Source organism: Tyto alba, unplaced genomic scaffold (assembly GCF_018691265.1).
Source record: "Tyto alba isolate M040663 unplaced genomic scaffold, T.alba_DEE_v4.0 Super-Scaffold_3, whole genome shotgun sequence".
In the NCBI taxonomy this organism is placed as follows: Eukaryota; Metazoa; Chordata; class Aves; order Strigiformes; family Tytonidae; genus Tyto; species Tyto alba.
In genome coordinates, this window is record NW_024881304.1 from 66,572 (window position 1) to 92,515 (window position 25,944).

Here is a 25,944-nt window from a genome sequence, read left to right on the forward strand (position 1 = left end):
GCGTCCACTGTGTTCTCGGACATGCAGTTTCATGGGCTGACTACATATTGCCTACAAACTTTTGTTTGTCTGGTTTGTACTTGGTACATACTGGCTTCATTTGACGGCTGCTTACACTTGTACTGGAGCAGGTGATCCCCAGACCCATGATGACTATGCAACTCATAATTCTGTGGGTATCTCCTATATCTCCCCTTAGCCATCTCATTTCTGAACTGGTGAGTTCCAGCCTACTCAGTGTTGATTAAATAGAAGCCATTCCTTACCTTTGGTGACCTTATTACCTCTCTCTGATCCTTTTCTAAGAGTGCCATATGTAAGTATGCCAGCTACATGAAGGGCTCAGAAATCAGCGATGTGTTTAATAGCCTGGATGAGCCATGGATTTGTAGCAGCATCATGATGTCTATTGTTTTCTCTTTCTTTGTAGTTACTCTCTACATTTGAGTTTCTTTTTCACAGCTACTGGGTCCTAGGCCAGTGATTTCACTGAACCCACCTATTATTACTTCTTAGTCTTGCTCCTGAGTGGAGGTGGTGAGGTCATGGTTCGTTAGTTTTTATGAGAAGCTAATATCATCTTTTTCATGGATATGATTTTTCATTTAATAATGTTGAATTTCACTGGCTATTTTAGCATCCTGAGGTCTTTATGCAGTCATTCTTCATTGATGCTTAACAATCTTTGTTGTCATCTTGCTTCTCAGCCCAATTTATCTATCTTTTGCAAGTATATTAAATTGAATAAATTCCGGCATAGGCTCTTTGTAAAACTCACACCAGTGGGCTCCCACCACAGCAAGAACTGACCATTTATTCTTATGCTGTTTCTTATATTTTATTTGATTTTTTTTGTATGTGCTGTCACCTCTTAATCTGTGACAGTTTAGTTTCCTTAAAAACTTCTCAGAAATTTTTGTAGGCTGTTTGGACCAGTATCTCCCTTTTCCACACCCTCCATGATTCCTTCAGAGAAATCTAAGAGAATTCTAAGGTAAAAACATCATGGCTTTTATGAAGCCGTGCCCAGTCTTACAAGAGCAAATTATCTAGATATCCATTATTTCTCTACTTCTCATTTCTCTAATACAGACATAAGACTATCAAGTATTTAGTTCTTTGGCCACCCTAAAATCTTTTTCTAAAGAACAGCATTGTATTTGCCACAGATGAGAAACAATAACATTAATTGAATGAAAAGTGAGTTATGAGGGTTCTGCTTGTAATAGAGTTCTCATGTTTCATCTGGATGAGTTTAATAAGACAGCTCTTAAGTTTTCAATAATTATCAGTTTGACTTATATTTAAACTTTAAGAAATCTATATTACTAGTTGCTATGAAGTCAATACCTTTAATTCTACGTTAAAACTAAAGCAAAACATTGCTTCATAAATGTTTTTAAAAAGCAGAAAGTTTGTGATGAAAGATATAGTACTTGTACTAATTTGAATAGTGGTTTTTTTTTTGTTTGTTTGTTTTTTTTTTTAAAGCTGAGCAAGACTTTCAAAAAAGCCTATATTAAAAGCCTGTATTAATTTAGATTGGCATTTTTTGCACTGCTCACTTATGCTTAAAATCTGAAATAGTTGAAAAGTTATGAAGGTTCCCTATGGTTAATATGTTGTATGTTTGTATAAATAAAATTAAGAAGTTATAGTGTGTATACTGTACCTAAGTTTTTGATAAGAGTATTTAAATAAAGTATTGAATACGTACATATATTCCTCCTATATGAAGACAGAGGTACTTGAAGTTGATAAATGTTAATAAACATTTTTTTTTAAAAGAAGAGGAAAATAAATTTTGCAGCACTATAAATCTGTGAGGTGAAAATAAAATATTTTGCCATGATTATTATATCTCTTCCGAACGTGATTAGAACAAGGGGAAGGAGAGAAAGAATAAATTTGTTAGTTGACCAAAGACCCACAACTTAATAATGATGTAAAAAATTTTGTGTCCACAAATTTTTACAACCAGTTGTTCTTAAAGACTGTAGATATATATTCTTAAAGGTTATATTACTGGGCTTATGAGGAATTTATTTCCTTTAAAAAAAACCCACTCAGTAAGTATTTTGATTTTGTTAATTTGTTAGTTGTTGCTTCATAAACCAAAATATACTAAGATGGACTTCAAAAAATAACTGAAATTGTTCAAGAAAAAACCAAACCTGTCTGAAACTTTTTAGAAATTCTAATACAGATTTACTCACATAATTTTATACTTCCTTTTCAGTTTTACCACACTGAAAGTATAATGTAAAACTGGTAGTATGATGTATGGTTCTACTTCTTGCATTTGTTTTTCTTCTTGAAAATGGTGATTCTTCTTCACAACTAACAAAAAATTATCGGGAAAGAAGTGCTGGAAAATAAAGACTTTAAAGAAAACAAAAGCAGTGATGTATTAGTATTATACTACCCTGTAGTTATTTGGATCTGTTTCTAGGCATAAGACATAATAAAAAAATTTGCATAGCTGAAATATTATACAGTACTTCTCTTTAGATTGCCTAAAGCAATTTTTGTTCTACTTTGAGGCAGAGTGCAGCTAATTAGCATTAGCTATGTAGAGGGATAGTCTAAATTAATAAGTTAACCTGGAATGCTACTGTTTGCACCAGTTCTACTTGATGAATAATTCTAATCAAAAGACTACATTACATTTTTATGTGCCTTCTAAAATACTATGTGCTAAACATAGGTAAAATGTAAATACTAGTGGATCGGTTTTATTAGTGCACATCCTCTTTCCTAGATCCTGAGACCTTTGACAAAAGGCTATTTATTGACTATGTTACTAATAAGCTAAAGTCTCCTTTGAAAGAATTGTGATAGCTAGGGTACAAGCTGAGAAGTAAATATAATACACCTTGGCAGGACACTGCAAACATATTATGAGGAAGATTTGAAACTCAAAGTTTGTTATTTTCCTGTCCAATTAGAATTGGAAAAAGAAACATCTGTATTTCTAGAAGATATGGAAGAACCTTGTGGAAGCTTTTTGTAATCTTACCCTTTTATTCTTTTCTCTATTGTGTCTATTTTCGTCTGCTCTCAGTAGTAGGTTATATATCCCAGGTTATATATCAGACTGCTATCTAATACTGAGGTGAGTGCTCTTTGTTCCTAATATTATGGGGTTTTACAACAATAATAGGACGTTTCCCTGCACTAAAATCCTATCTCTGCTTTATATATGTATCTTAAATATTCCAAACTATCCAACTGTTCTAAAATGTATGAATAACCCACAACTAAGGAAAAGTTTCCATGTATACTCATTAACAATTACTTCACTGAAAGTAAGGATGAAAGTAGTTGTCTTCTACTTCATGATCTTCTTCGGTTTCGTGATTACGTGTTTCATGATCGTCTTCTGCTTCATGGTATTCTTCTGGTGTTAAAAATCGTCGAAACACTGGTGTTCTTAACTGAGTTGATTTGCTGACATTAACATTTTGTTCACCATAATAAATGGCTCGAATGTGAGGGAAGCAAAAGAATGCATATGTGCTTATTGGAATCGTAAGCTTATTTTGGTCCACCCGTATATAGGTTAATTGGTTGGTGTTCATTGGATCAATAGCTGGACACATTAAAGTAACATTTATGACTGTAAGAGAGAGAAAAATATTAATTAAAATACAGAAAATAGTTATATTTAAGACATATTACAGAAGTGAATCTTATGTTTTGACATTTAAAATGGAAAATATTTTTGCATTGCACAGTATTAATAAAGTTCTTCCCTGTGTTTTAAATCAGTTCTGTAAATGGCAGTGATAACAATTTTGAGTCTTGCAAAGTGTAAGGTTGTGGGTAAAGAAAAAAATAAATATGAATACCACTGTAATTTGTAATTACTATTTTATGTGAATGGAATATTGTCATAATTCCTTTTCTCTGTATTTTTTCATAATTTGCCTACTCCAAATCAATTTTCAAAAAGGCTTTAGCTTGTTATAAGAAAAACTGGTATTAACTTTTACAAAAAATTGCAGATTAGGGGTAAAGTGCAAAAATAAAATCCTTTCTAATTTCACTAATTTGGTCTCAACTAACCAAGGATATGCTTACACTGCATCTTGAAGAAGATGGGATGATATTCTTCCTGCACTGTAAGCTGATCAAAAGCTACAGAGCTGCATCTGCTCCCGAGAAATATAGTGTGCAGGAACTCTGGGTCAGTGCCACATTAACTGATTGGTTAGAACACAAATAGCTCAAACTCACCTCTCTGCAAGGAAAGATGTCAGAGTACCTCTTGAACAACATGCAAATTTGGATGACTGCTGGATTCTGTGCTTGGGTTTATATATGACCTAACTGAGAAGCTGTAAGGTGGCAGGTCCTCAAAATCAAGGACACAACAAAAGAGGTGTTTCTGATACTTTTTTGATGTAGGCTAAAAGTTCTTAATTCTGCATGGTACGGAAAATATGCTGAACTCACCCCCCCCTCCCACAACCAATGCCAGCATCCACTAAGTTTTCTGCTTTTAAAGAATTACAACCATCAACATACTTTCAATGTCATTGTCTTCAATATACAAATGCTGCAAACTTCTTGGAATATAGAATACTTGTTGCAATTTGTTATGTCCAAGATTAAGTTCTAGAAGGTTGGGTAGATTAAAGGTGTTGCGTGCAATGTTCTGCAGGTTATTGTGGGACAATCTTAGAGCAATTATTTTTGGAAGTCTGTTGAAATAGTTTTCTGGAATATAAGAAATGGAGTTATTTTCAAGAGAGAGATACATAAGTGATGATGGTAGATCAGGAGGCATGGTCTGTAATTTGTTGTTGCATAAATTGAGCTGCATTAAATTTTTCATGTTTGAAAAGGGTTTTCCTTTGAGTACTGAGTCATCGAGAAAGTTATTGCAAAGGTCAAGCATGGTTATGTTAGGTAATCCTTCCAGTGCCTTCCCAGATAACTGAGAAATCTTATTGAAACCAAGGAGGAGTCGCTCCAGAGAGCTGGGGAGTGGGAATGGAACTTCTTCTAATTCATTATGGTGTAAATGAAGTTGCACTAAGTTTGAAAGTTTGGCAAAAACACCGTGGTCAATCATATGAAACTTTATTTTGTTGTGGCTGAGATTAATTTCTCTTAAGAAGGTAACATTAGTGAATGGTCCTGCAGGTACAGCTTCAATATCGTTGTTTTGTAGATAAAGTTGTTGGACGTGTCTAGGAATATTTGGTATTGTCTTAAGTTTACGATGATCACAGTACATTGATAATGGAAAAGCTGGTGGACAGAAGCATTCTCTGGTGCACTCAAACGGAAAAGGGAAGCGAGGAACTTGAGCTTGTGTATTTGGATTAAAATAATATGGATGTTGATGAATTGGCTCTTCATCAAACTCATCCTCAAAATCATAGTCTTCATATTGAGAAAAGACCATGGCAGCCCAGAGGAAATGAACGATGGATAACTGGCTCAGAATCCCCATATTTACCTTGATGTGTTGTATCCTGTTGATGAGAAGGTAAAATAAGTTTATTAGTCATGAAATGAATAACATATAAGTTTCAGTTTTAAGAAGCAATATAAAATAGGGTAATGCATTTTTTTTTGGCAGTGCTGTCAGTGACATGGTTAGCAAAACCAAGTTTTAATCTGCATCTTCCAAGAAAACAGCTATAAACAAATACACTGTCTTTGAAATAAACATCCTTTCTTGTCCGAGTTCAGACAAGGAACAGCTTTCTACCTGTCCTATGCTTGTTACCAAAGGATACCATAACAGTTGGGAGTATAAAAAAATCCCAGTCTTCATTCCTTCCTTGCTTTAATTTATTACAGAGAAGTTGCAAGAGGACTTTTTATATGAAGTGGTGTGGTCTGTGGTTTGTATTGGACATTTGAGGTGGTGTGTCCTTTCCAGTGTAATGGGTTAAGCATCAGCTTTACAAGTCAGTTTTAAATGGGTGCTGATGAAATTCCTAAGCAGTGTTTCTTCTTCAGACCTTTGGAAGCACATAAATAGCCTTATTAAACTGTGTCAAGATGAAAACTTTTTTTGCAAATGTATGAGTTGTTGTCGTTATGAACTTGCACTGCACAAATGGTGCGTGGTCAATAGAGTCATAGAAGTATTTGGAAGGAATTTCAGGTTGGACTACGTGATTGCCAGGTGCCCCAAGTGTTTCCATCTCTAACAGTAGATTAGATCAGCCTAGACTTTTTCTGCATGAGCCTTGAAAATCTTCAAGAGTGGAATTCCAACATCTCTCTAAATAACCCAAGCTAGGATTGTACTACATTCCTTGTGAAGAAATTTGCTAGTCTTATTAAGCATCTAAACCACGGCTTGTGTTTATTGTTCTTGTTTTTAAACAAAGTTATATTTATTTAAAGTGTATATCCTCAACTAAGGTAAGGTTACTGCAGGATTGTTTCTATAAATAGAACAGTGAAATAGATTACTTTGAAATATTATATTTTATGCAAAATAGGAAATTACATGACATTAGTGATTGTGTGTTCTGTGTCATTTTATGTATTATTTTCTGCAAAACATAGCTTAGTACAATGCATCAATGGTGATGATAAATTAATTTTTATGTTCTCATCATTTAAATCAAATCCAATTCAGCTTTTGTGTACTGCATATTATATAAATTCCTCAGATAAAAAGTTTTATTTATAGTATTCCTATGCTTCTGTAATCATATGTTCTTTATAGACATGAAGTAATTTACCTTCAAAGTAGCCTTCTGAGGTGAAATACTGATGTTGTGGAAGACAAATAATTTTTCATGTCAAATTTCTCATGCTCAAAGCCAGACAAACATTTTGCAGCACTTTATGCAGTCAGAGAAACCTTATTATTTGTCAGACAGAGTTGTCAATCATGTCAAGCTGTTCAACTTAAACAGCAGATGAGTCAAAATGCAACATTGCAGGTCAAAGTACATAAATCATGGAAAATTTTAAGAGACTTAAATACTTACAGTATAGTATGGGAACCCTGAGGCAGAGGAAAGCAGATATTCTCAGGGTTTTTTATTAATGACATTCATGTTTCTTAATCAGGGGACTTTCTTCCATGTTTTCTTGATGCTCTTAATATTTTTTTTACCAAACACAGTTAATCAATAACAATGGAGATGAGACTTACAAATGCTTATTTCCTATGTTTCATAGTGGTGATTGATGCCTAATGCATGATGTAATCTACAAATTGAACAAGAGAGAGAATCTGAAGGAAAACAGTAACAAAATCATGGAATTAATACATCCTTGTAATCTTCCTGTGTTGTACACAACCCCTGTGTGACAATGGCTGGGTGAAATACTTTATGGTTCTGTCTGACTTGCATTTATACCTTTGTATCATTGATATTTGAATGCTCCTTTAATCAAGTTTCATATTGATTAAAATATTAAAACCAGGTTTGAATGGAGTCAGTTGTTTGGAACCCCACTGTAGGTAGGTCCTTGGCAAAGCCAGGATCTCCATATCCCTACAGCACCATCAGATATCAGATGTCTGAGCTAATCAAATTAAATAGCAGGTTTATGTCTACACAGAGAGCAGCATTTCTACGAGGTGTCACAAATTCCAATTAATAATTTTGGTTCTCGGTGCCACAATAGTCCTTAGAAAGCAGGAGGAACAGCTCAAGAAAATCCTCGGTTTCAGGAAAAAGCTTACTTCGGCCTTCATGCAGTTGATCCACTTGCCATGTAGACAGTGTAAAGAGAACTATCATCTCTTCAGATGCAATGATAAATAGCAAGTACCAAAGTCTCTCACTGGTTTTATAGAGAGAAAGGAGCTGGTATTTGGGGGGATTTTTTTTTTTTTATATACCTTGACAGTAGTTGAGTGCATTTTTAGTAGAATAGTAACTGTCCTACCAGGCTTGCAGGTCATGTCTCAAAGCACTGGGGTACAAACACTTCTTCAAGAAATATTTCTAAGAGTTTAATTAGCTTTAAAGCAAAGAATCTTGTCAGGTGAAACTTGATAACAAGGGAAGCAAATCAGATGCACACAATATGATAAACTGCATACTTATATAGTGGAAAGAAAATAGAAAATCTTAAAAGCATGATTCTTTAGCATCTGTAATGAGCTCAAAGCTTAGTAACTGCATTTGTAAGCAGTTTGCTAGCTGAAAGCTAAGAATTATATAACATGCATGAATCACTCAACTGCAAAAATAACACAATCTGTTTCTTTTATTCCTGATTACCAAGAAAACTTACTCTGTGGAAGTCTCTGAAGCTCAAGTTGTACAGGGCGGCAAGATACTGTACTGGTGAAATCTTCTGAGAAATAGCCTAACACAGCTGAAGGAACAAAGGATCTCTAAGCCATATTTTGTGGTGAGGAGCCTTGTGGGAAGGCAAAGCGAAATAATAGCCTTAGCCCCTCTTCTGATTTGTCAGTAAAAAAAAAAAAAAAAAAAGGTTTGTGCCACATCATCAGTTTCTGTAGATGTTGTGTCATAAGTCTGTGAAGCGATTTCTTCTTTTGTTAAAATCACTTCAAAATTATTTGCAAGATTCTTTCAGTGTTACCAGTTCCCATTAAAAAAAAAAAAAAAAAAAAGAGTAAGACTTCAAAAAATATTACAGAGGTCATTAGTTCATAGTGCATTTTCAACTACAGTGATTTAGTTACGCAAATCATTGGTCCTCTGGGGAGGGTGAAGTTAAAAAACAGTAAAAAAATTAACCTTATAAAGATTGAGGGAAAGCATGTACTATAGAAAAGCTTCTATGAACATATTCCATTTTATACTTTTTCCCTCCACAATCCATATTTCCTGTTTCCTTCCTGCAAAGTAGTTGTGCTATACAGTGCTGTTGGTATGGTGTACTGCTCAGTGTTGTTTTAAAGTTGTAGTTCAGGATTCACAGTAAGTTTCCAACATGTTCTTGTTAAGTTGTACTGTAAGAGCATAAATTTTCATATGAATAAAGGTAAATATGATGTGAGATATAAACTGTTTTACTGAAAAAAAAAATACTAGCTTTTAAGAGGGAGGAAAAAAAGGCACGGTTATTTGCTTTTAATGCTATGTGACAATTAAATAACTGCGATAAATGCGAAAAAAGGAGGAAAGTGAGAATTTTTTTGTTCAAGTGAGATGCTGTTCTGGATTAATGGTATGATTTATCAAGAGCATTTAATTATGCTTTCGGTTTGATAAAAGAATTTTACGCTATTTCAAAAGCTATTCACAAGGAATAGTCTGGTTCTTAAAAAAAGCATACGTGTCTTAGTGGTATTGTATTTGAGAAAATAATGCAATAGTAACTTTTACTACTTTTTTTGCCATCGAGCTTCCTGAAGCTCATGATTTGCTTGACCTTTTCAAGTTTTCTCTGTAACAATGTGGACAAGAATATTGTTTAAGAAGATAAATCATGCATTGTTCTAATGTTTGAGATATAAAGAAAAGCACCCAACATCATGACCAAAAATAATAATATAGGAGTTTGCAATAGTGGAACTAAAATAAAGCAGTTGTATTTATTCCCTGCATCCTGTATTCTCTACATAGGTTGAAAGACTAAAATTAAAACTACATTAATCCTTTATTAACAGTACTGTAAATAGTTGAATAGCTGTGTTGTACCAGTAAACCAAATAATACTAAACAACAAAAAATAATTTATTTTTAAAATAGACTACATTCATAATGATAAGTAAAAAAAAACCCACCGAGTTTGTTATGACAATCAGGAAAATGTTATTTGCCGCTACCAAGTTTGTTTTTTTTTTTAAGCACAAGACAAAGAATATGGTGCAAGTTTTTGGAAGCTCTGCTATGTTAACAGATTTAAATAAAACATATGCAAAAATTAAAACTGTCTTCTCTTATGGTGAAAATTGCACCAAGTTAGAATTTTAATTTAGTACCTGATATTTTTCTACTTTTTTTTTCCTGTTGCTTTTGTCCCAAATCCTTTTAAGCAGGAGACTTAAAATCTCATGATGCATTTAAAAATCCATGGTGGCAGACCAAAAGAGTGTCCTTTTGAAAAACTGTAGCAACGCTCTTGATTTAAAGCATATTTAGCTGCAGAAGATGATGCAGATCTTGCCATGGGATATATTAAACTCAGTTCCCTTTTTGTTGCATGAGCTATCTTGGATACAAGCAAGTTTATACTTTGTGATTTTGGTCAAGCTGTGTGGTTTGATCTTCTCTTAGTTTTAATTTGAGGTGTGATAGGAATTTTCTTACAAGGAGAATAATGGGAGGATTAAATTTAACATGATGTTAGACTTTTTTTTTTTTTTTTTTCCCAAAGGCTGTGACAAATTTATTAAGTTTTCAATGTGTTTTGGCTTTCAGTTTTAAAAAATGCTTCGTAAGGACTTATTTTTACTGTTGCGTTTGTCACTTTTTTCATCATTTTATTTATGTTATTTGTGATGCAAAGCAAGATGTATATCAAGCTAGAAGTCAGAGTTGGCTCAAAGATTATTTATTTTCTTAAGCCAAACTTGGATGGATCCTTTTTGTGAATTAAAGTGTTTGAAATTTTATCATCTGCATTCAACTTATGCGACTTGTTAGCTTTTTCAGCTTTGGTTCTGAGCTGAAGGATTAAGAAAGGAGACTTATAATTTTGTGATTTTAGGCTTGTTTAGCTTGTTGAGTAACAGTTTAAAAAATTTTGAAATTTCAAAATTGCAGCCAAAATATTAATAGAATAAGTAAAATAATGACTGTAAGTGAGGGGAGGTTTCTTCCCCATGCGCCCCCTCCCCCTGCTAAACAAGAAAAATCCAACCCAAAACTATCATGGTCCATGTGAAGCCTAGAGAAAGGGAGTAAACAAACCCTGCATGTTGTTCATAAAGGAAATCAAATGAAGCTAAATTGTGGAAGCTAAAACTGAGAATTATCTTCGAAGCATGATCTCTCTAGAATTAGAAAGTTCATCAGCAAAGATCTGGCCCTGCTGTCAGATGTCTGAGGAAAAGCCTCAAGTTCAAATTCTTAAAATCCTCAGTTGACAACTTTGAAGGAATTCTGTGTTTTAGATAAGAATTGGTGATGTTAGTTCATTTCTCTACATGATTGCACAGTAGAGAAGAGAATGCACGATCAAATATAACGAGGAAGTTTGAATGTTGTAATTTGGTTCCACATAAAGCCTGTGGGTTTCTGAAGTAAGAAACAGCCTTAGGCATGTATCATCTAGACTGGGCTGCACTTCAAACTAAGATTGGAAGCACACAAACTGATTTGCATCCTAATTTCTAGGTCTTAACTGGCAGTCCACAAACACTGTCAGCAGACCACCTGCAGCCTGGATGAGTCTCGTATGTGTTATTTCTGATTGCCATCAACAAAAGTAACTGATGATCAGGACTGTAGTAGCTGCTGGATTTATTTTTCCTGTGCCAGAACTAATCTGAAAATTCGGTTGCTGAAGTGTAGAGCTCTCAGGAAAGCAAGACACTGAATTGCTTGATCTTGCAGAGCCTTCAGCCCAGCCAGAGCCTGGAGCACTCAGTTAATAATAACTCTCAGAGGCTTTATGTTATTCTGCTCTTTGGTGGAAGGTCATTCTAGGAGCATGTCCCTGTGCAAATATGCATTTTTAAAGGTTGTGGAAAAGGGGCCATCAGATCACATCAACAGTCCTGCAGAGCTGAGACAAGACCCATTCTGTTTAAAAGGGGAAAAGAAGACAGAGCTGTGCCATGTGTGGGCCTTAGTGTTGCCTCTGACCTGAACCTTGTTGTGTGGTCTCTACTTAGTTTCCATTTAGTAGGTGGTAGTGCAAGATCAAAACTCTGGCAACCCTCATCTTAGTCAGCCTGTTTGATATGTGTTGCTTGGTTTTGCTAGGAGCTACTAGGAAGAACATGTTAAGCAACTGAAAACAGTTGAGTTTACTAAAAGTGTTTTTGAAAAAAAAATTCCTAAGATTTTCTTGCCTGTAGATTTTGCATATATTGATCAAATGGTACTGAACTGACTTTCTTCATTGGCTCTTCTAGTCAGAGGCAGGTTGTGGTTGCTGGTTATCTTTATCAGTCTGTTATAACTTGAGTATGCATGCTACAGCCATGAATTTAAAGAGGAAATTGAAGATGTTTTTGTGTAGGATTTATGGCTGTGTTTCAAGAATGTGCTTTTCAGGTGACCATGAAGTCCTAAAAGAATGAAAATAAAAAACAAAACCAAAAATTGTCCTATATTTTTACTAGAAAACAGTACAAATTAATGGGTGTCCTAAGTTCTTGTGATGAGTTCATTGAGTGCTTATTGTTCTGAAATATAAACATGTCTTTTCCTCCCTTCCATGCTGTGGGATATGGAGGATTTTTTTCTCTACATCTTCATGACCTCCTCCACTTAGGTGGATTTGCTGATTCTGAGTTGTATAACTGCCTCTTTCTTTTTGTTCTCCCTTCTTCCTAAGTGTTCCTTTACTTACTGAAATTGTTGAGTTTTTCTCACACTCTTCTTTATCTGTATTTCTGTATTTTTCTTATTCAGTATTTTTAAACTGTATACTTTTTGTGTTTTATTTTTCCAAAAAACACACCGTTGTATCATATTACTAGTTAACAAATGCAACTACATTTGGATCTCAAAGACTGATAGTGGTATAGAACAAATGACTGAGAAAGAGCAAGACCTTATTGACCTTGTAACATGGGAATTAGAATAATCTGATAGGCAGTTGTTGAGTAATTTTTACTACTAGAGTAATACACTGAATTTTTAGAGCTGAATTCACTAGAAGCATATATGCATCTAAAAACCATACGTTAGGAAGCCCTGATCCCAGATGACTGGTTGAACATATGCAGTGAACAGTCTGTATTGCAATTTGTTTTGCTTCAAGAGCAAAAGCTAAGTATCAAGCTTCCAGGCATGTTCAAATTTGCAATACTGAAGCTTTTTGGATGGAAGGGTGGGTTTCAGGTTTTTTGCTATGACAATATAAACTTACAGTAATGGATAATTGACTTTGAAAGCCTGATAGAGAAAGCCTGCTTTCTGAATGTATTGCTGTGTTAGAAACCCTAGAAGATTGTAATACCATATTGGGAGGGGTTACATTATTTTTGATATACAGATTGTACTTTCTATGGCAGAGGTAATTAAATAGTCCTCATGGTATAATATTTCTACTACCACAATAACAAGTAATCATAAACAATTGATACTGGAATAATAAAAATTAGTTTAAAATTCATATAAGCAAATAATATCTGTAGCAAATAGTGTCTGGTTACTCTAAAATACCTTGGGCTATTGTAAGTAATTCTAAATCTTTTCTGAGGAGAGTCACTGTTGTCAGCTGATGCACTTTTAGTAATTGAACAGTTTAACAGACCTACTCTGCTTTATACTTTGTATGTTTATACTGCCTACTTTGTTTTTTCCAAAATAGATGACTTTGGGCAGTATTTTCCTCCCATGTGGAGTTCTGGGATACTGCCTGCTTAATTTAAGATTGTGTATCTGTGGTTACACCAGTATAAAATGGGAGTGTCTGCCTGGTTTTGCAACCATTGACTACTGGTGCAGGTATATTCATTTTCTTGAGGCAGCGTTAGCAATTGGACTTGAAACTTTAACATGGCCTTTATTTTGCCTGATTTTGTGTCCTATATAAAATTATATAGGTGGTCATAATACGTGACAGGTGCCTTGCACTCATCAATAAATAAAAGTAATAAACACTGGAAATAAAACTAAAAGAATGTACAGTGTAATGGAGGAAAGTGAGAAAGGTAATATAGTTGAACGTAGCAGGCAGAGATATTTGAGTGGTACCAATCCGAGTTTATAAGTCCAAATAGAGTAGTACCCTTTTGCGGAGCTGCGGAGGAACTACACGCCGAGACGGACTCAATGTGGGTGATAGAGCATCATATATCGTATTCCTTTATTGGTCCAGGGTACATATATTTATACAGACAATGATAATTATTATGCCTACTAGTCACTAGCTGATTGGCTTAAGCTCTAAAGGTCGTATTCGCACAGTCCACCTACTTGCAGTTAGCTAACAGCACAAGCTTCTCATCACACTAAGTTTCTCATGCCACTATTTCTAATTCCTCTTAACTTGTTTTTGATACACCACGGTACACAAGGCCGAAGCATCCTTGACATTCTTCATGTATCAGCAGCTGCGAGCAGCTGCAGGCAAACCCTAGTGGGGCCCAGCATCAGCCCCTAGAACAGGCTCCGATCGTACAACTGCTCGGTGGGCTCATGACCCTTGTCTCTGAGCCATTCTCCAACACCCTTTGTACTGGTCCCTAGTGCTTCTGTAATAGTTTATTCAGTGCTACTTGTTTGTGATAGCATAAAATGTCTTTTCTATGATTACCACTTTTAAAAAATATAAGTGTATCTTTCCGTTCTTTTGCAGCTAAGGCATGACCCTCATGCCGTTAAAAAAAAAAAAACAAACAAAAAAAAAAAAAAAAAAAAAAACAACACAAAACAAAACAGCAGAATATGAGGGCTGTCATCTTAATATGTGAAGTGGACTAGAAACTTATTGCTCACTTGGGGAGCATTCTTAGCATCCACTTATCTAACTTGGTTCCTTGCGTCTACTCCGAAGCAGGCACTTCTACTCATTTATTTCAGACAGAACTGCTAGCTTCAATGCCCTAAGCTGATAGCTGCCTGAAAGAGGTAATGTGAATTCTAGCCTATTTTAATAATTTATATTAATATCTTATTTGTTAGCTTATTTTGTTCATTGATAGCTATGGACTTCATGCATTTTTGTTAAAAAAAAATAGAAAATGTGCCTGCAACTTCAGATTGTTCCCATGTTTATATCCAATCTGCAGGTCATATGTTTATAGCCAAAATAAATAAGATTTTTTTTTTTTCTTCAGGCACTTTCAGGAAAGGATGAAGAGTGGTTGTCAATGTTATCTGCCAAAGAATTCCTGAATGATCGTTCATAGGAAAATGTTTTGCATTAGCAGAAATTTTCCTCTTGTACGTGATGGAAAGTGCTTCCCATTTACTTTTTTGAGTGTGTTTAAGTATTAAGGTCCTTACTAGTTTTCACAGTGACTATAGAATGTGTTTCTTTTCATGGTAGATGTATTTATTGGAACAGTTTCAGAGCAATAGATATTTGCAATTCTCCTGCCTTGTGATGCAGAGGGTTTTGCCAGGCAGCCTTTCAGTTCTCTCTAATTGTCTTGAAACTGGAGATCATCCTTAAACTGGTTCTTAATTTTTATTATCCCTCTTTCTTCTAAAGAATAAATGCTCTTATTTTAGCACAAGGCTTTGTAAAGCTGGCATCACAGCCAGCATTACATTTATGGCCTGCAGTACATTTTTCTGCAGTCAGAATCTGTGACTTGGAAACTTCATAGAAACACCGAGTGTTATTACACGTCATTCATCTGTACCCTGGCATGTTCTCTTACAGGGAAGGATATAATTTCTGATCTCCATTTTGTCTGGAATTTCTTTAAATAATATTAACTCTTTTTTGAGAGAGATACTTGTCCATGCACCTATATTTTACCTGACATGGAAAATAAATGTGTCATTTGATTTATGGCAATTAATCAAATTGAAGTGTTTTTCTACTGTTTAAATAATTTGTGAGTCACAGTTGCTTCTTGGCAGAGCTGAGACAGGGTCTCAGTTATTTTATCCAAGCACTGTGTGGCAGGAAATCTTCTGTTTCTTCTATCATTGGCCATTCTGAGATTCTTGAGAGGCCTTACGGCTGCTTCTGGTGAGGACTTGAACATGGTTGACTCTTAAACCAGCGTTCACGTTAGTGGCCATTTCATTAGGGAGGACGGGTTGATCTAGGCTTTAGTTACAGATCTTCCATGGTAATCAAGCAAGTGTCCTTGTTGCCTTATGTCATGCTTCTGACACCTGACTCTTGCATTGTCCTGTCACTTTTTGGGAGTGGAGGTAATGCCTGCAACTATTTGTAGCCAAAATATAAACATCCATAATGCTTTCTTTTTAAAGAATATATTAAAATAACTTAAAAAAAAAAATCTAACTGGGTCTCAGTCAAGGGATAGCATGAAACCAGAGCTTTGAGTGGCTAGCTTGAACTCTGTCAGAATTGAGCCAGCAATAGTAGCTGCCTTCAAAAATGTTAATATTCTATATGACTGCAAGATAGCTGTCCAAAGGTCTCTTCATATCTTTTCCAGGCACTGGGCTTATTGCTGAAACCTCTAAATAAGTCTGTCTGTTATGAAAGCAGTCACAGAGGGATGACTGGTGTAATTGTTTAGAACTGCTAATGGGGGAACTAGATAATAGATTAACCCATGATGGAATGTTTGAGTGGAAAGGTACTCTTTAGAAAGACAGAAAAGTTACTTTATGAAGCAATTGCACATCTAACAGATGTGTTTTCCATGCTCACATTTTCTCCTCTTCTCAGGTTCCTGTGCATTCTGATTTTGGGAGGGAACTATTGAAGTGGGAATCATGTGTTACCCTTTCTCTTTTAAGCGCACAGCACAAAAAGCAGCAGTATGCCTCTATAATACACAGGTGTTGCTAAGGCAAAGCATTCCTTAAACAGGAGTAAGAAAATACTGCCTTCTGTATGTATGCTCCAGTGGAACCCAATCAAGGAAAACATCTCAAAGATTTTTGATTAGTATGGTAAGAAACTTTTTTTTTTTTTGTTAATGTTCCCTGTGTTTATGGGTTTATCATAGATACTGATACAGGGTTTTTATAAAGAGTAACTACTTTTTTACTTCTATCTGTTTGATGGAAGCAGTAATAAGAATGTTGAAGATTGGTTTTAGATCAGACTTAGTTTCTACTTTTCTGAAATAAAAGACTGTCGTTTTGACTTTCAGAAATTCAATCTAAATGCACTTTGTTTATCTTTGAACAGCAATATTAATTGTTCTAGGAAGAACTTTTAGTTAAGAATTTTTTTTTTCCAGCAAGAGCCAAAATACCAAGGGATTATAGTTCCAGCACATAATTTCATACAGATTTCACCATGATTGTGGTGACAAGAAGAAGAGATGGTGGCCTATTGACGTCATAGTAGCTCAGTCTGGTTTATGTTCTGAAAAGTTTATTGCTATGTTGTGTATGTAAATGTTAATTGTTAACTGTGATCCTGACATGACAAATAAGGAATCTCTTGCAGTGTTGCTTGAAGTACTTTATGGGGTCTGGCTATGATAGTGGTAGCTGGAGTTTTGAACTATATTTTCTTCTGCATAGCATCACAACAGACTTTGTCTTCATATCAAATGTGTCAGATCTACAGGCCATGGTATAAGAGCGTAGTTTGTCAGGTAGAACATAAGCCCATTAACTTTACTACCCAATTTAGGTAGGTGTTTGCATGAACTATAGCTTATAAAAGTACTCTGTTTCATCTCAAAATATATCATGTTGCATGAAGATTCTGCTAGTTCTTATTCTAGGACAGAATTATGCAGTTAGTGTATATGGGGGCAAAGTATTACCCTGTTGTAGTGACATTTACTTACGACTACCGTACCTCTGGAAGTTATTTGACTTTCTGTGCTAGTCATTTTATAAATAGAATTAAGTAGAAGTTCTTCTTTGCCCTGTGAAATCTAGTATTTGAGGAAATAGAAAATATTGAAAATAATAGTTTACAGGAGGATAACATCTAAATAGAAATTGTATATATAAGCTTAAAATAGAAATTTAAAATATGCATTCCAAAAAATAAAATAAGCTTTCATTAAATTATTAATTTCTAGCTACTAAACACTAACTTTTTTCTGGAGCAAGTAATAATTATGTTGCATCACAATATTGCTGCTGGAGAAATGTATAGACAGTTGCTTTATTATTCTTGCATAATAGTAGATGGTTATATCACTTCCTTAATCTGAACATCTAGTTGTCAGGTTAATACATAAGTGGTTTCTTCACTTTCTTCCTGCTAAAAAATTAGGCCCTATTACTGGCGCATGAGTCATTCAGTCTGTTCCTTTTTTCATCCTGTAGAATAGAAAGAAGATAAAAGAAGATACAACTGAAAGAAGAATAATAGTATGGTGCCTGGATGTTCTTGGTGGATTAAATAGGGCATAAATTTTGGCAAAATAATATCTTTTAGAATGACAGACCAATTTTCTTTTCCACAAATGAGAAACAGAAGAGTTAAGATATTTTGTGAAGAGTGTTTCTGGAAGGAAAATATTTTCATTGGTCTTCATATTTAAAAAGAACTTGGAAATAACACAGGCTGAACAATTAAGAGGCAAGTGCATGCTTGTGTCAGTGACTTGCTCTCTCTCTGTCCCTTAGGAAATTTTAACATCCTTTAGCAACCAGTCAGCTAGAGATTTTTTTTCCATGCTTAACAGAGAATGTAACTCCTTAACAGTTACTGCAAATGTAATTGTGAAGAGAGCGTATTAATTTCAATGTTGCTCCCCTTGTTTCTGATAGAAACTTTTGTATAGGTGATGGGTAGTACACGTGTAACAGACCTGCTGTACAAAACATACTGCACGAGATGCATAGTCTAATGCATCCAGGCTTGCTAAATTTACTGCTTATGCACAAGGAGTTTGGCAAAACTCAGCTGTGTGTGGAAATGTGTGGGATTCTCATCAAAACTGCATCCACAGTGCTGCTGTTCCAGAAATCTCAGTCTTCAAATTTTTCCTGGACAAGAATTTGAAACAGAAGAAGTGTTCATGCATAGGAAGACCTGGCTGTATGGTATTCCCACTGCAATCATAGCAGCATAATGGTTAAATCCAGAATTGCATTGTTCAGCTGAGTAGAACTGTTCATATTTTATATGAAAAACTGCAACAAGTCTGTCTTTTGGCAGTGTGTTCTGTTGAGCTGATCTTTTATTGACTAACACAAGCTTTTGAGAAACATCCCAACTTGTTTCAAAATATTGATTAATTTTGGAAATACCTTAAATATCGTGAAAAGCTTTCTGTTTATTTAATAATTAACACTGTCATCTATCTCAGGTGATTCCTTGAGTATGCAGAGTAAATCTGACATTTTTCTTACCAGATAGTTCTAGACAGTGGTATGTGATACGTGGCATTTGGAATTCAAGTCAGATTTTCATTTACTCCAGGGCTTTTCCATATGTTTCCTATTAGCAGCTTTGTTCTCAAACCTCTAGTCTCCCCAGAAAGGAGGAAAAAAAAAAAAAAACCAAGAAACTATCTTAAATTCTGAACATAGAGAAGGAGGAAAAAATAATTATCTCAGATCATGATTTCATTATTTTTAGTTTACCATTGCTTTTATAGCATTCTGGTGTTAAATTCTGATCAAAATACAGTGGAAATGTTAATGTTTCTTTTGCCTATTGTGTTATACATTAGTTTTTCTGGATAAATAGTATAATATTTTAACCAGGAATCTGCTGTTAAGACTGTGAAATAGTAAGTGGTGATGTTTGGTGGTATTCCTGATATTTACATTTGAATTTTCTTTTCTTTGAAATTATTGGAGGGAGGAAGCTTATGTTACTAACTTTTTGTTTCTTGTTAATCTGTCATTAAAAAAGCAAACACTTGTGAAGCAGGTTTGTGTGTTTTTTTGTGTTTTGGTTTTTTTTTTTTTTTTAAATCAAGGCAACATGAGAAAATATCCAGAAACTTTGAGGAACAGAGGGAACAAATTGGCATAGTTCAAACTTGTAAATTGAGACCTCTTGTTTTTGTTCAACTTTACTGGGCAGTCTTCTCTGAGATATTTGAAGTTGCTTCAACAGATTTTGGTCAATACAACTACTTGTAGCATTATTAGTGGTAAATACCAAAATATTAGCTAGAAACCTAAGCTCTGGAAGTGTAACTCTATATTTAACTTAAACTTGAGAAGAAACATCATAAGATTAGTAACTGTGGTTGAACAAGTATGGTATATGTATTAATGTTGGAAATTACTGTCTTTGAGAGCAGAAATTGCTTCTTAGGACATAGGTAAATGCTTTTTGAAATTATGTGAAATGATTTAGAAGTTTCATAACAGTGAAGTTGTACCAGATTTCACGTTCATAACCCGGTTTAGGTAGCTGAACTATTTTACCACTTTACCAAGCCAATATGAACGGTTAAAAAATTTGCATATCTCAGTTTATATACTGTTCCGCCTGGTCTGGTCTTGGGCATTTGCTTCCCTTTTGGGAAATTCTGGTGCAGGAATTCTTAGTGGGATACTTGCTGATATGAAAATTTCTATAAGTTTCTACTATGGTTAGAATAGCCAAACTTGGTTTGATTTCCGAAGGAAAATGAACTTTTTGTCTTTGGCACTTATTTCATCCAGTATATTTTGATCCTCACTGCCAGTTATAACCAAATTTGACATAGCATAGAGGGAAATGTATTGGTACTTTCTACAAACTTGTGAAAAATAGCAGCTGGGTAGAGGAAAGCACTCCAAGGAGGTACTTCAACTGAGGAAAAGACAGTTATAAATTCTTCCTAGAGTAGCAGCCAGATGGCAAGACGACACAGATGTTGACTAACCTCTTGGCGTACTTTTAGCTCTGTCACTTGGCAGCCAAACAGGTGGTAGCTGTGGAAGGCAGCTGTAGGAGAACACGCTGAGGTATTGGTGTGAGGTAGAAACAACAAAAGTTGTAAGGCTCAAATCCATAGGAATCCAGGCTTCTGTAGGTTCCTTGTTCATGCAATAACTTAGCAACAGCAACACTGGGAATGGAGAGATTGTCCCCATTCTTCTAATGCAGCCCAGGATACTGTTAGCTTTCTTGCTCCAAAGGCATTGCTGGCTAATGTTCAACTTATTGTCCACCAGGACCCCCAGGTCCTTTTCAGCAAAGCTGCTTTCCAGCTAGTTTCCCAATGCAATGGGGTATTCCTCCCCAGCTCCAGGATTTGCACTTCCCTTTGTTGAACTGCATGAGGTTCCTGTTGGCTCATTTCTCCAGCCTGTCAAGGTCGCTCTGGGTGGCAGCACAATCCTCTGGAGTACAAGCCACTCCTCCCACTTTTGTGTCAGCAGTGAATTTGCTGAGGATGATCTGCCCTATCATCCGGATCATTAATGAAGATGTTGAACAGAATTGGAGCCAGTATTGGCACCTGGGACACATCGCTAGTTACTGGCTTCCAACTAGAGTTCACTAGATCACCACGTTCAGTCATCCACCTCGCTGTCTGTTCATCCAGCCCATACTTCATTGTGCTTTTATGATTTTACAACTCTTCTTTTCATGAGGTCATGCAGTGATATCTAAGTATCTGTGCTCTTTCTCTGTCCATCTGTCCTTTCCTCTTTCCTGATACTTCTGAGCATAGTGGACACTTTTATCCAATTTGCCAGGTACACTGAATTCCTGCTGATTTTATGTAAATTGGCAGCTGGGCAGAGGAGGAAGGCACTATTGATACTGGATAAAGGAAGAAAAATCAACACTTCCTCACCTTATATAACTTGTTTAGCAGCAAGAGAGAGCACCTAGATGATATGCAAGTTTCATACACTGGTCTGCACACAACCAAGTAGTTGATTCTGAACCCATACTTCTAACCTATGAATATATCGCTGTGAAGGAAATACAGGAAATAAAGAAGGGACTGTATCGGGACTAATATGATTAAGGATATGGGGTGGAATGGGATTTTGTGATGGGAGATTGAGTGTTGCATAGCATAAGAAACTTTACAAAACTGTTCTTCATTAAGTGTCTTGCAGAGCAAACTGTCTCAAACTGAAGGGGTTGGATGCTTCAAAATTTTGCTTTTGTTTGTCTTTTCAATATGGGTATGAAAGAAATCCTGTTTTATTGAATGTACATTTTGATTTACATGGTATGCACTTGACATAGCTGATAGTTCAAATTAAATCATGATTTGATAGTATTTTGTATGCTTTAAACTTCCAGTATCTTATAAAGTATGTTGTTATTTGTCTGCTAATGTTCTGCAATTTCTATATTATTCTTTGTATTGCTGTGTTTTAAAGTACTGCATCATGCAGGCTGGTATTAGGGAATGAGGCAGAGAGCAGACTAAGACATGAGGTTATTTCATCCTTTGGCAAAGGTAATGGTGTAGAACAAGATATAGAAATTAGTCTTTAGAAGTACTCAGACAGGCTACTCTGCTTAATCAGTATTTGAAGTTTCCTGGACTATTACTGTGCAGTAACAGTCTGTTATTTATTTGATAGAATTAGTTTTCCTTGCATTGGTAACAATAGGCTGCCATCCTCTGGTGAAATTTGTTAACTGTCTTGTAGGGACCTGACAGATTTTCAGTAGAGAGAAGCCCATTAAAGTTTGGAAAAATTAGCTGGAATAAATATTATTTTTTTTTTTATTAGAGGAATGTAGTTACCTGTAGAGGTAAGAGAAGACTCATAGTGTTACTGGAAAGTGGTAATTAATTCACTTTTTAAGACTCAATTTTGCAGTTTTAGAAAGCAGGCATTCTTTATTACAGCGCCGGACACACAGGGGAGAGCTCCTCCTAATTTGTGTGTGTGAAAATGAAATCAACAAGCGTTTATACTACCTTAATCATACATATTCATTGCCTTTTTATCATATTCATAACTTTTCCAGGAACTCATTTAGCAGATGTTAATGTCGTTTGCGCATATCTGTTGGAGTCTTCAGGTGGTCTTCGGGGGTCTTCAGATGAAGGCTCTTAGTCTTCTTCACTGCGTTTGCCAGTTGACCCTTCTGTGCAAACTCAGTCCTGTGGTCAGGCAGATTTTGTCCTCCTTGTCATTTATGTTCCTTTGCACCTGCCACTACAAGGCCAAACTGTCTCCAGTAAGTTTATTTATGAGTGCCTTATCCTACAGTTATTCCAACTATTTCTCAAAAGATCAGTATTTGTTCTGCAGCACAATTGTTAAATGGTTAAATCATCTTAAATTGATCTTAATAATTCTATTCCACAAATACCTATTTTCTAATAATCTTAGTTTGCAGGTATCAATAGAAGGATTTATATCAAATCTCTCTTTCTCCCTCTTTCCTTTTTCCATAACATCTACAGAGAACATAAAGGTGGAGTTAATTTCTTGACAATTTTTCTCTGTGGCTGCTGATACTGAACTGCCTTGTTCTGTGGAAAGGCCACTGAACACTAGTGTATTATCATGAGTTAGCTATTATGCTGTTAATTTCATTGCTGTCCATGTACAGAAATCCATGCTGAAACTGTGTAAGGCACATTTTATATTGTAATGTCTGTATGTCATAGTGACATCCATTTGGGTTTAGGCTGAAGTATGCCAAAGATGCAAGTTCTGTAAATCATTAGTTATTATTACCTACAAATGCTAGCTGAAGAATGATATGTGAAAATAGTGGAGGGTTGTTAAGCTAATTTTTTTCTCATAAGTGACAGACATCTTATGAATTTATGTAATGTGATATAGGAAATTACTCTCTTTTCTCTAAAATTAATTATTTCAGGAGTTGATTTTAGAATGAATCATTTGATACTTACTTGCCTTAATGCAAAATTGCCAATATAATTTGTCACAGATGAAGGTTTTTAAACTTCAAAGCTAGCTGAATTTGCCTGAAGATGATGAAAAGCTAAGCAGTTGATAAAATCCTTTAGAGATTATTAAGTGCAAAAGTGGAGGTGAATGTTGTATGTATTTTCTGTGAATGTTGTATGTATCTATGGATGCTGACTGTAGAAAGAGTTTCTCAGTCTGAATGCATGGATAAGGCAAGAGAGTTTGTAAGGCTTTGGAAGGATAAGATCAAGACCATATAGTCTTCTGCCAGTTAGGGCTTCGCTGCCTTTTTACAAAGCTTTCCCACTATATTGACTTGAACAATTGACCTAAAATTTGGTGCAACTCTTATGAGAGTACCTGCAAACAAATCTGAGAAGGTACTAACCATGCTTTCTAGGGACTAGGACTACTCTGCTAAAGCCGTGCCCTCAGGAAAGTTTCAGATGAGATCTGAGACTGAGGGCTACTTTCTGGAGTCTGTATTAGGATTGTTATCTAGCCTCAGCTGAAACACCTTGCCTTGGGAGACCAAAAAGCCCAGTGGCCATTATAAGTGCCTGGCCATTAATCATAGGAACACAGACAGTTTGAACAAAAGCAATAAGGATTTTTTTTTTTCATGTGGCAACCTACTCACTTGTGGGCATTTGTTATGTTTGGAATTCTTATGCAAAATGCAATTAAGATTTACTGAGAATATAGGTAATTGCTTCCAAGAGCTCCTTGCTTCTGAGTAGATTTATTAGCAGCGGGTTGGCTGAACGAGCCTGCTTTGGGGTAGAGAGGTGTAGGCTAACAAAAGAAAGCAGAAGTTGTTCTACACGCATTCAGACTTTAGCCCATTTGCTTAAATGTCTTAGTCTTGACAGGTGTAGCATTCCTGTTGTCTATTGCATAAACCTCAATTAGATAAAGAGTTGTTTGCTTTCTCTGTTATATTTCCTTTTAATCCTTACCACTAAATCAGTGTAGAATAATGTACTACATTACACTGTGAGTTTATTGGTCTTCGTTAAGCTGCAAAATTTGAATCAGCTTTTCTATTTATGTTGTCATTGCTGTACTGGTATAACTAGTATAGTATGAGTACTTAAGAATACATTTAAACTAGTGATTCATATAAACGTAATGATTTTTCTATTATCAATTCTCTTTTACTAGCATTGAACTTGCTCTTTGTTGTGCTTTCAACTGAAGATCTGATTGAAGTCTACCTTTATCCCACTTACTCCAGGTGAAAACTCTCAGTGTTCTACAAAGTAAATTAAAGATTTGGAAATTTTCCATATGTTTTTCAATCTTATCCTTCTTTAGGATTGATCTTCTTTTTGCTGTTATGTTGCAGCTTGACGACTTTTTTCCACTAGAAGTCCTTCAAATCTTTTTTTAGCTCTTGATTAACCTCTGGTCATCTACAGATTTTCCTGCCTCATCCTTTATTTGCCTTTCCTCTATCTTTTTGATAGTAAGTTTTATAAGCAGTGAACATTTTGTGGAACATTAAAGACTTCAGCTTTTTAGCTGTTACTAGATAAGAATGGGTATTTATTTAAAATCTTCACTTTATTCTTGGACAGTCATTATTGACAGTGCTTTGTTTCGCTGGTATGGGGTTATGAGCTGTTTATAGGCTACCCTGCCTTCTACTGCCATAATTAAGGGAAGGTTAGTATTTCCCGGAGGGTGTGAATGTGCACTTGGGCTGTTACCATGAAGTAGTAGGTGGTCCTGCTTGAGTATGACTGTAAAGATTTTGCGGGATGATGACGTACTCTGGGGTAAATGACTAGTCTGTATGGTGTGTTATTCTTTATGTAACTAGGCTGTTTCATTTTCAGTTACTTATTTCTGCCCTTGCTCTTTTGAAAATTCTTCCATGTTCCTCATAAATCTTGTAGAGGTGGCTTAAAGAGTTGGCCATTTTTCTCTGTAACCTTGTTAGATTTGTTACTGTTGGATTTAAAGTATGATGTATGGAGAGGCTCAGACTATGCCTTCACTGGGAAAGCAGAGTTGCAGTAAAAACTGGTATGCATTCCCTGTACAAACTGTACATTAACAGTTCTGCATTCGCTATGTGTATAGTACCTAGTTCCCTAGTAGAAAAATCTCCTGAAATTATTGCCTTCTTTTCTATATGTACATCAGGCTTGTCTTGTAACACTGGTCTCTATTGAGAGATCATACCTCTTCATGCATGATGACATAGCTATGGCTGAAGGAGTCCATGATGTAAACTAAACTAACTGATGAAGAATATACTCATTGAGTACTATTTTCAGCACTGATAACTGCTTTCCTTATGTTATTTGCTAGGAAATGAACTCCTAGAAAGATGCTTGATGATCTGCAGATTTGTTTTGTGTTTTGTTTAGTGTTTCATTTTGTTTTTATTCTGCCTTGAGTGTGTTACAGAATTTCTGTCTGCAAAAACTGTTCTTCAGTAAAAGCCTCCCCTGTCCCACTCTCCCTC

General features: G+C 35.4%; 2 protein-coding genes across 5 annotated transcripts in view; one reads left to right on the forward strand and one right to left on the reverse strand.

Annotated features, from left to right (window-relative positions):
* Positions 1-25,944, forward strand: part of LOC104369327 (centromere protein P) — a 149,635-nt gene that overhangs the window by 37,078 nt on the left and 86,613 nt on the right. The gene's annotated exons all lie outside the window — the stretch shown is intronic.
* OMD (osteomodulin) lies at positions 2,709-9,649 on the reverse strand. Of its 3 annotated transcripts, none has more exons than XM_033003059.2 (4): positions 8,230-9,649; positions 6,969-7,079; positions 4,531-5,486; positions 2,709-3,619 (listed from the first exon to the last, which is right to left on the reverse strand). In XM_033003059.2, the coding sequence occupies exons 2-4, from the start codon at positions 7,031-7,033 to the stop codon at positions 3,300-3,302; spliced, it is 1,341 nt and encodes a 446-aa protein (XP_032858950.1). In that variant the 5' UTR covers positions 7,034-7,079; positions 8,230-9,649; the 3' UTR covers positions 2,709-3,299. The 3 variants fall into 3 exon arrangements, with proteins under 3 accessions (XP_032858950.1, XP_032858951.1, XP_009975123.2); XM_033003060.2 differs by lacking the exon at positions 6,969-7,079 and adding an exon at positions 7,136-7,191; XM_009976821.3 differs by lacking the exon at positions 6,969-7,079.

Bases quoted from the DNA above. Each gene is read 5' to 3' on its own strand.
- OMD (XM_033003059.2), bottom strand. From the start codon at position 7,033: ATGTCATTAATAAAAAACCCTGAGAATATCTGCTTTCCTCTGCCTCAG. The intron at 5,487-6,968 runs GTAAGTATTTAA...TCTCATCAACAG, and splicing joins CAGGGTTCCCATACTATACT to GATACAACACATCAAGGTAA. The intron at 3,620-4,530 runs GTATGTTGATGG...TCTCTCTTACAG, and splicing joins TGAAGACAATGACATTGAAA to TCATAAATGTTACTTTAATG.